The sequence below is a fragment of the Podarcis vaucheri genome (genome assembly GCF_965113315.1).
Source record: "Podarcis vaucheri genome assembly, chromosome: 9".
Classification (NCBI taxonomy): domain Eukaryota; kingdom Metazoa; phylum Chordata; class Lepidosauria; order Squamata; family Lacertidae; genus Podarcis; species Podarcis vaucheri.
Window position 1 is genome coordinate 76,232,723 of NC_138767.1, and position 10,863 is coordinate 76,243,585.

General features: G+C 43.7%; 1 protein-coding gene across 1 annotated transcript in view; it reads right to left on the minus strand.

The window, feature by feature from the left end:
• Window positions 1-1,586, minus strand: part of SEMA7A (semaphorin 7A (JohnMiltonHagen blood group)) — a 50,578-nt gene extending 48,992 nt beyond the window's left edge. The window contains exon 1 of the mRNA XM_082237395.1: window positions 1,437-1,586. Coding sequence (XP_082093521.1) covers window positions 1,437-1,569 — 133 coding nt within the window. The 5' untranslated portion in view covers window positions 1,570-1,586. The remainder of the gene's footprint in view (window positions 1-1,436) is intronic.
• Between the last annotated feature and the right edge of the window lie 9,277 nt (window positions 1,587-10,863).

Genomic DNA, 10,863 nt, shown 5'->3' on the forward strand with positions numbered 1-10,863 from the left:
CTTCTGAGATTCAGAATATTATTTTTTCTTGTTTTCCTCCCCCAAAAACTAGGTGCGTCTTGTGGTCTGGTGCGTCTTATAGAGCGAAAAATACGGTGCATGCCATGCACCCAGAGCTCCTTGGTAGGGAGAGGGCATAAATATACCAGAAAGAAAAGTCATTCCCCAATCTTTATTTAGGCTAGTAGTGTCTCCCCAGAGCAGATAAGGCAGCCAAGGAGGTTTGCACAAGACCACTAAGTGAGTTCTTGGCACAGAAAAGACTCAGGCTGAACACTTTGTGTCCCGCAGTGCAGACTCTCTGTTAAAGCAGAGGGTGAATCCTCGGCTGGCCCACGGGGGAGAGATTTGAACCCAGCTCTCTTGCTCTTAGGCAAAGACTCAGACTACTAGGCCAAACTGTGCCGTTTGCTCAGATTCAAATTGCACTGTGTTCAGTGGGGATTACTCCTGGGTAAGTGTGGGCACACGGTCCCATATCAATTAGAACTGCATATTGGTGAAAGTAACTTATGCATGCAGATAATTGCTTTGCAAAGATGTATTAGGCAAAACAACATACTGTACAAAGAAATGTGCATTTTAGGAGAAACACAGACTAAAATGCTGACAAATTTTCAAGAGTTCCTTTTCTTGAAAAATATATTAAAAGAACACTAATGTGGAGAACTAAAATTAAGATTGCAAAATCAAGACACCAAAATGGACGGATTCAGTCATCCCTACCAGGGAGTAAATCCACTGAAAGCAGCAGTGCAGTTACTTCTGAGTAACTACATAGAGACTTTCTTCCCTAATGTACCCATACAATCATATGTGCGCCTGCTCAGAGGCAAGTCCTACTGAATTCAATGAGGCTTACTCCCAGGTAAGCACACAGGGAATTACAGCCTTTGGGGTGGGGAAACTGACTTAAGTTCACAAAGCTCAGAAACTTAACTGCAAGAATGCCAGCGTGCTTGGAGCCCTTTGCACAAGAGTAGGCACCACTGAGCGCTGCAGAGGTCATGTCAAAGCAGGCGCCCTTAAGAACTAAAAATTGAACCTCCCTTTTCTCCGTACAGTAATTCTATTGAAGGAAATGCAGTGAAACACGCTAAGCAATTTTTATGGATCGACTGGTTGCACTTCTGTCTCACCTTTCCGACCACGAAGCTCAAGGCAAGGTGTATATAGTTCTCCCGCGCCTCATCTCATCCCCACACAACCACAACCACCCTGCGAGGTAGGCGAGGCTGAACGGCCTCCAAGGTCATTGAGCGCGGGGTGCGGCGGGATCTGAACCCGGGCCTCTCCCCGGTCCGCGCCCAGCGCTCTCCCTACTATACCACACTGCCGCGCGCCCCTTCCCGAAATCCCCTCTCTCCCGCAAAGCGAGCCGCCGGCGCCCAAAGGATGAGCGGGACGAGCAGGATCCTCTCCGGTGCTCCGCTTACCCAGCGCCGGCGAGACGATCCTGGGCCCGGCCGGCCACGACGCGACGGTGGAGGGAAGAAGCAGCAGCAGCAGCAGGCGGCTGGCCCACCGGGCGAGGCGGGAGGCGGCGCGGCGGCGCTGCTCGGATCCCATCTGCGCCCCCGTGAAAAGCGAGAGCAGCCTCGGCGCCGAGCATCGCGACCGGCAGAAGTACCTGCGCGGGGAGGGGCGGGGCTAGCCGAGGGGGCGGGGCTGGGGAAGGAGCGGCTGGCGCGCCCCGCCCGGGATCCCCTCGCTCCCTTCGCCTGCGGAACTCGCGGCTGCGGGGTTTGCATCCCACAACAGCCCTGGGAGGGGGGCGAGGCGGAGATGATGATGATGATGATGATGATGATTTTGACCAAACTGCGGGAGGCAGTGGAAGACAGGCGTGCTCTGGTCCAGGGGGTCAGGAAGAGTTGGACACGACTAAACGACTAAACAACAACAACAACAATTTATTATTTATACCCCGCCCATCTGGCTGGGCTTCCCTGGCCACTCTGGGCGGCTTCCAAAAAAATATTAAAATACTGTAATACATCAAACATTAAAAGCTTCCCTAAACAGGGCTGCCTTCCGATGTCTTCTAAAAGTCTGGTACAGTAGTTGTTGTTCTCTTTGACATCTGGTGGGAGGGCGTTCCACAGGGCGGGTGCCACTACCGAGAAGGCCCTCTGCCTGGTTCCCTGTAACTTGGCTTCTCGCAGTGAGGGAACCGCCAGAAGGCCCTCGGCGCTGGACCTCAGTGTCCGGGCAGAACGATTGGGGTGGAGACGCTCCTTCAGATAGGTGCCCACCTCAGCCCACAGAGGATTTGGGCTCAGATGCAGTGTGGTCTAGGGGCTAGAGTGTCGGGCAAGCCCGGACTTCATTAAATTGTCGCCATTGGACTCCAAAGAGTTTTCTTGTGAAAAGCAACCTTGGAGCCTCGCGTGGATCGGGCCCAGGATTGTCACACCAGCACTGGCTAATCACAGTTCTTACGAAAACCGTCCTGAGACCTTTCGGTACAGGGCGGTATAGAAATTAAGTAAGTAAATAAGTAAGTATGTGCCAGTGTGGTGTGGTGTGGTGGTTAGTGTCAGAGTAGGACCTGGGAGACCAGGGTTCGAATCCCCGCTTGTTCACGAAGCACACTGGATGACCCTAACCCAGTCACTACTACTTTCAGCCTAGCCTACCTCACAGGGTTGTTGTGTGGATTTAATGAGAAGGAGAACCACACACTCCACCTTGAGCTCCTTGGAAGAAAGGCACAATAGAAATGCAATAAATAAGGAACATGAGACTTTGCGGGTGATTCTAGTCTAGGAGAAATCATTTTATGGCCAGCAGGTGGCGGTCATAGGGCCTCTGTGTCCTTGCAAAGCTATTAAAAGCCAAGAACTATCAAAGATGCGAAATCCTTTGAGGGGAGGGGAGAGACTCCATCAGGCAAGGCCTTTTTCCACCTGCCTTGCCCCACCCTCTAGTCTCTGCGTCTCAATTTGTATTGTATTATTTGATGCTTGCCGTTGTTTTATTGATTATAGTTTAGAAATTATTTAGTGTAACTGCTGAGTGGATTTCTACTTAACGTTTATATGTTATTATTATTTAATACTATCCTAATGATTATTGAATGTTACTTTTTTGGTGTAGTTGCCTATTTTAAAGTTTTATTATCACATTTTTGTATTGCATTAGATCATTATAAGATGTGCAGTTTTTTGTTTCTTCAGCTTGTAAACCGCCTTGACTATTGTAAGATAGAAAGATGGTATACAAATTAAAAAATGATGATGAAATGATGAATCCACCTTTGGACAGAAATCCACCGGACAGGCATTTCTTTGGCTGTGGACACACGGTACCTTTAAGACGCTTTTGAAACACATTTTCCCCTCAAAGAATTATGGGCACTGCAGTTTGTTCAGGGATGCTGGGACTTGCAGCTCTGTTGGGGCAGGAGGCGTGGGGGAAATTACAGTGCCCAGAATTCTTTGAGGGACGGAATGCGCTTTCCAGGTATCGTATGTAGGCAGATGTGGTGCCTACCTACGATGAAACAGGCACTTCACTGTTTGTTCCTGGTGGGTGTGATAGGAATTTTATGGTCTTAGATATATGATAATGTTCATAACCGCACGTACATAGATCAGCACAGGAAGACCAACCTGGAACCATTTTGATTCCTAAACTGAACAAATGGTTTCTCTGCAAGGTCAGACTGGAAAAGTCTCCCCATTGTCTCTTTTCTCACGAATCCTGTCACATTTAAGATACGAATAGGGTGTGAGCCTGTGACCTGGCCCAGGAAATAAGTAAAAGAATGGCCAGACACCCAAGGCAATCCAATCAAGTAACTTGCCAGACAGGAGATAAACTGCGACAGGAGAAAAACAACATACAAATGTTCTGTTTTAGACAGCTTGTTTTTGTGAAGGTGTGATGTATCTGGGGGGTGGTCTTAGGTTACACCCCTTCTGTGATGCATGCATGATGTTTCTGGGGGTGGTCTTGATCTACAGGATGGGAATTTCAAAAGTCTTTATAAGCCCTTGCCCAGCATTTTTGTGGGTCCTCCTCTTTTCCTGCATGTAAGGGGAGCACCCTGTTGCAACAGATCAATAAAGATCAAGCTTACTAGCTGCTTTGCTTCTCAATATTTTCTGGTTGGCCTCTGTTATTTTCTCCTACCAATAGGGAACCTATGTAAGGACTCTACAGTATATGGGCTCTTGGATACCCCATAAGGGAAAAGGGCATATTTTTATTTACAACATGGGTGCTTTAAAAAGTCCCTTACTTTTTTGGCATGAGCTTTCCCAATACATGGAGGTCAGATTTTAAGTGACCTCTCAAATGTGATTGTGCAGTTTGCTCTGCTACCTTTATTGTAAACCACTTTGAGATTCTGAATAAGAAGCGGCCTATATTTTTAAATGAATGAATGAATAATTGCTGCAGTAGGGGCAAGCCTCTTGGAGACTACAGCTGGGAAGGATTGTCCCTCACACACCCCTAGCGGCAATTTCCCGGACCAGTGGTTCCTCAAGTGGGCAGTGGGGTTACCTGGGGGAGGGCAGTAAGAGGCAAAGCAGGGGGAAGTTGGAGGTGTAAAGGAATCTGAAAACCTGGTATCACTGGATGAAGTTAATCAATTTTGTTGGAATTGAAATATACTCAGAGTCAAGAGTGGATTTCATGCTCTTTATTCAGCTCATAGTGGGAGGAGGAATGAAAGTTCCCCCACAGTATCTGCTTTATATACATTATTTACACAATGGGCTGCACCTGATTGGCTAATTCCGGGATTCTCCTGTAGGCCAATCAGGTTTTGGATTCACTTCCATCTGGAGCTGGATTGGGTGGCTCCTGCAGACCAATCATACTGCTGCATTGTTCTAGGACCAGTCAGACTGCTGCATTTTGGATCCCATTGTTCTAGGACCAATCAGACTGCTGCCTTTTGGATCCTATTCAACTCAGTACATAACAGGAATTAAACAGTTTTAATTGGATTTTGAATAAATGTGCAATTAATTGTTACCCTGAGCTTATGCAACCAAGGGAGTGGGCCTCCCAAAAGCTTAGGAACCACTGTCCTAGAAGGTTCACATACACACACGTGCAGAGAGAGAGAGGCAGAGAGAGAGAAAGCAGGTACACACACAGGGCTGGTTGCCCTGGCCCTCATCAGTTTCTACCCAAGGCTTTAATGCATCAGTCAAAGCAGTGCTTGGGTTTCACAGAACAGCTGGTGCAAGAGAGGCAGAGATGCCTGGCTAAGTACCAGCTAAGACATTGATCCAACAAACCACGAAGCCCCTGCAGCTTCCTTTTGAAGAGCTGGACCGGCAAAACTCTGAGTGCCTCAAGTGGCCAGAATCCCAGAACTGGGCAAGCAAATAGGCACTTTGGGCTGCAATTTTATGATCCCTGTGTGCTCCCCACTTTCCGTATTTTAAAATGTTTTCAGCACTTGGCTGGGAAAGTTCCTCTTAGATACCATTCACAGCCCTGCCAAAAGGAAAAGGCCACTTAAATCCCGCCACCCGACCAAACTCATAAATCAGTTCTAAAACTCTTTTCGTACTAGATTCTGGCTCCTGCAATGTTAAAACCAGGTCATCTGCAAAGGCTTTCAGTTTATATTGTTTCACTCCGACCTGTATTCCTTGCACCAACCGGTCCTCCCTAATCATGTTCAAAAGCACCTCCAGGACTGAAATAAATAAAAGAGGGGATAGGGGGCACCCTTGTCGTGTTCCTTTTTCAATTTTAAACTCTTCTGTCACCACATTGTTAACTATCAATTTAGCTTTTTGCTCTGAATAAATTGCCTGTATACCATTTTCAAACCCCCGTCCCACTCCCATCCCTTCCAAATTTTTCTTCATAAACTTCCAAGAAATGTTGTCAAAGGCCTTCTCCGCATCAATAAAGATTAACACTGCTGACTTCCGGGGTTGACGCGATCTGGGAATAGCGGATTCCCTCCGAGCTCCGGAGGGAATCGGCTCAGCAGGGGACGGGTCTTTGCCGTGCCGGCGACACGGGGACCCTTAAAACCGCAGGCGCGGAATGCCTGTGGACTGAAGACTCGGCGGGTGCCTTAAGCGCCCCCCCTGATTCGCGAAGAGCCTTTTTAAAGGCTGCGGAGGGGATACGGGGGGTGGCGCGGCACCGAGAGTCCACCGCTACCTCTGCTGAGCGAAGCCGCGAGCCATGACCGGAGAGTGCTGACTTCCTTCCTTGAAATTCAGCTGAAAAAACAACCCGTGAGTAAATTGGACTTGGATTTTAAGAAATTTATCCACTGAATTTGAGACGATCGGGGGATGTGCTAAAAGGAAGTCCGCACCCCCACCTTGCAGACGATCCAGAGCAACGATAAAAGAACTAAGCTGGAGTGCCTACCCTGGAAAGGGTGAGTTTTAAAAAAAAAGACAGTAACTTCCAAGATTTGGAAATTTTGAGCAGGAGAGAGGAGTGTTGGATGTTTTGTGTTCTGTTGTAAACAACCCCCCCTCCCGGGCCCGGGAGCGTCCTGCTTTGGAGCTTGTTTAAGAAGTGCAGAGTTTGACAGCTGTCAAAGCTGTCAAACAGACTGTTAATAGTGGAAAAATTGCTACCTAAGTTACCTCTGGATTAAAAAGAGTTACAATTGAACTAAAATTGTTGGAAATAAAGAAACAATAACAAGACAGAGGACTGTTGGAGAAAAGAATACTAAGTAACCAGATTCCCTCTAGGGGGAATTCTGTGGAATTACAATGGCTGTGGATGGAAAGATACTGGGAGAAATCGAAAGGATGTTCTATCTGGTCGGAATTTTACAAGAGCAGACTACGGCTATGAGTGAACAATTGATGACCTTGACTTCTGAAACAAGTAGTTCTGCTGAATGTAATGAGGACCTCAATGAGAAAGAATCCACAGCTGAACCAGAAATGATAACAAAAGAAGAGGAGAAGACAAAACAAGAAAGAGAAGAAGTGATGTGGGAAAACACTGATCAGAAGCTGATGCCTGTGGAATATAAACAAGGAGACTATTGGAGTAAACCTACTATAAATCTACGAAAGATGCAGAAGACGAAAGTGGAGGCCCTGGGAGTTTATGAAATTAAGGAATTTAAAATAAAGAAATATAATTGGGGCCTCCACACAGACTCTGACTTTGATTACCTTCAAGATTCATGCCTTGTAGAAATTCTTCAGCAGCTGTTTGCAAATATGGGAAGAGACTTTGGACTGATTGTGAAAGAACCAACAAGACCGGCGGAGAGGGACTGAAAGAGACTTGAGAGCCTCGGACGTGAGGAACCCGGGCTAAGAACTGTTATTTTGGACATGCTTTTGGAAGGGACGCAAACCGGGGATGGGAGGGAGGGAAAAATCAAGTTTTAACAACACTCAAGATTATGGGATTTGGTTAATAAGATTATTATTTAAGACAAAATGGGAAATCGATGGAAGGGAACTGAGGTCCAACTTAGAAAAAATCAATTTTGTTTTCTTTTATAAAAGGACTAATATTAAGATGGATAAGGAAATGCCAATTTGCTGATATAAATTTGGGAATGGGGATGCAAGGGAGGGGGTGGGGGGAAGTCAACGACCAGGGTTAGAAAATAACATTTTTGGAAAGTATATATGTTTGTTGTTGTTGTTGTTGTTTTTGTTTATTTGTTTGTCTTTGTGTTTTTGTTTTTGTCTATATAAAATGTGAAAACCCAATAAAAATTTTATAAAAAAAAAAAGATTAACACTGCTTTTGTATTGATATTAGTTTGCAAAAGTTCCAAAATGTCAATAATATTCCTAGTGTTATCAAACAAATGTCTACCTGGGAGAAAGCCTGCCTGGTCTTTATGAATTACTTCATTTAGCACTATTTTAAGTCTACTTGCCAAAATATCTGCAAAAAAATTGTAATCCACATTTAGGAGTGAGATGGGACGGTAGTTCTTAAGTTGAGTCTTTTCAGATTCCAATTTGGGTATTAATGTGATGAAAGCTTCTTTCCACGATTCCGGCGCCTTCTTCCCCTCCATAATCTGATTACAAACCTCCAATAATGGTTGTATCAAAAATTCTTTCAATATCTTATAATACTTGGAGGTAAGTCCATCTGGTCCTGGAGATTTGCCTAGTTGCATATTCTGAATGGCACCCTAAACTAAGGTTTTGGGGGGGAAATTGACACCTTTAGAAGCAGAGAGGTTTCAGAAAGAGACAGAGTTAAATGTGGTTAAAAAAGTGAAATACCTAGGGGTAAATTTGTCTGCTAAAAATTTGAACTTATTTAAAGACAATTATGAAAAATGTTGGTTAGAAATCAAAAAAGATTTAGAAACTTGGTCAAGACTGAAACTTTCCTTGTTGGGTCAAATTGCAGCTATAAAAATGAATGTATTGCAAAGATGTTGTTTTTGTTTCAAACCCTACAGATTGTGGACAGAGTGGAATGTTTTGGAAAGTGGCAGAAAGATATCTCTAAGTTTGTCTGGCAGGGCAAAAAGCCCAGAATAAAATTTAAAATTCTAACTGATGCAAAGGAAAGAGGGGGATTTGCCCTGCCGGACTTAAGGTTATATTATGAAGCTGCAGCTTTCTGCTGGATGAAGGATTGGTTACTTTTAGAGAACACTGATGTCCTAGATCTGGAAGGGTTTAATAACGCTTTTGGATGGCATGCATATTTGTGGTACGACAAGGTAAAGGTTCACAAAGGGTTCAAAAACCATATTGTCAGAAAAGCAGTATTTATTGTCTGGACAAAATACAAAGACTTATTAGAAAATAAGACCCCGAGATGGTTATCACCAATGGAGGCTAAGGCCCGAAAAAGACTCAATATGGAGGCCGGTTGGCCGAAATATTGGGAAATAATAGAAAAAATTGGAGACAATTGGAGGTTGCAGAGCTTGGAGAAACTAAAGAACAAGGTGCGAGATTGGTTACATTACGCTCAAATCCAAGAGGTTTTTAAATTGGATAAAAAGATAGGATTCCAGGTGGAAAAATCGAAGCTAGAGACAGAATTGTTAGAACCAAAGACTAAGGTGCTTTCAAGAATGTATAACTTGCTGCTTAAATGGAACACTCAGGATGAGACAGTTAAATCAGCCATGATAAAATGGGCTCAGGACATTGGGTATAACATCATGTTTGAGGACTGGGAAAGGTTATGGACCACCGGAATGAAATTCACGGCATGTAATGCCCTGAAGGAGAATATTATGAAAATGATATATAGGTGGTACATGACCCCAGTCAAGCTCGCAAAAATATATCACTTGTCTGATAATAAATGTTGGAAATGCAGGGAGGCTGAAGGGACATTCTTTCACCTCTGGTGGACCTGTCCAAAAGTGAAGGCCTTCTGGGAAATTATCTATAATGAGTTAAAAAAGGTATTTAAATATACCTTTACCAAGAACCCGGAGGCCTTCCTTCTGGGCATTGTCGGCCAGAAAGTGTTAAAGAAGGACAGAACCTTTTTCATGTATGCGACTACAGCAGCAAGAATACTCATCGCAAAATACTGGAAGACACAAGATTTGCCCACACTGGAAGAGTGGCAGACGCAATTGATGGACTACATGGAACTGGCTGAAATGACTGGCAGAATCTGAGATTTGGGAGAAGAAACAATGGAAGAGGACTGGAAAAAATTTAAGGACTATTTACAAAAACAATATAAGTTGTATGAATGTTAAGAATTTGCATGATTCGGAAACTTTAGCTCCAGCAATCAGATTTTGTGAAATGGGAAACCAAGTTACAAGTAAGAAAAGGTCGAAATTTAAAGTAATATTATGTTTAACTTAAGGTATAAGTAATTGATAAAAAAGTACTTTAAATTCAGAAATACAACATTTGAAAAGTACAAAACAAGGTAATAATTTGCTGATATTTTTATTATAAAGAACGCAGGGTTAGGAGGATGTGAGGAAGTCCAGTTAGTTATATAAAAAATGTTTTGAATGGTTGGGGGTTTTTTTCTTCTTTTTTCTTTTATTTCTTTTCTATACTTCTTTTCTTCTTCTGTGGATATTTCTAACTTTGTATTTGAAAACTTAATAAAATATTTATAAAAAAAAAGGAAAAGGCCACAACTATAGGTAGGATTTCAGGGGAGGGGTGTTTTGTTGTGTGTGGTTTAACTTGTTTTTGACATCCCTCTCCACAATATATCCTTTTAGGAAAACCTCTCCCAGCAAAATAATATTTCTCATTTCCCATTCTGTGTTCCTGCCTCAAACTGCTGTTGTGTGATACAACAGGGCATCAGTAATTCACAAAAAAAATGTTAAACTTTGAGCTCAGAATCGGAGGAAACTCGACCCATGAGAATGCTTTGGCAGACCAAGAGATAAAGGGGGAACAGAGCAGACAAAACAAAGCCCACCCTTTCACGCGTTGGATTGCAACTGGAAAAGAATTAATGGCATCAAGCAATTAAATGGTTTGAAACTGTGGGAACAGGAAACCTTGACCTGGGGTCTTTATGACACACCCCATACACACACAGTCTTGCAGCCTTACAGCATATTACAGGACTGGAGTGTTCCCAGAAGGTCACTATTTTCAGCTGGGATGTAATCACCTACTGGCAAATTCAAGGCCCTACCAGACTTCTGTTTTATTGCAGGAAGGTCTGTCAATGTTGGGCTCTTTCAGTTTCTCATTTCCACATACCCCCCCCCCAAACTTAAATTCGTTCATTTTGCAGCAACTTGTTGTTATTTTTAAAATCCATTTGAAAATTCATCAGCATTTTAGTGCAGATTTCTCCTAATCAGTACATTTTTATAGGCCAGTTTGAATAATGTACACATTTTTGCAAGCAATCTTCATAGAATAATGGAATTAATAATGAATAATGGAATTAATAATGGAATCATAGAATTGT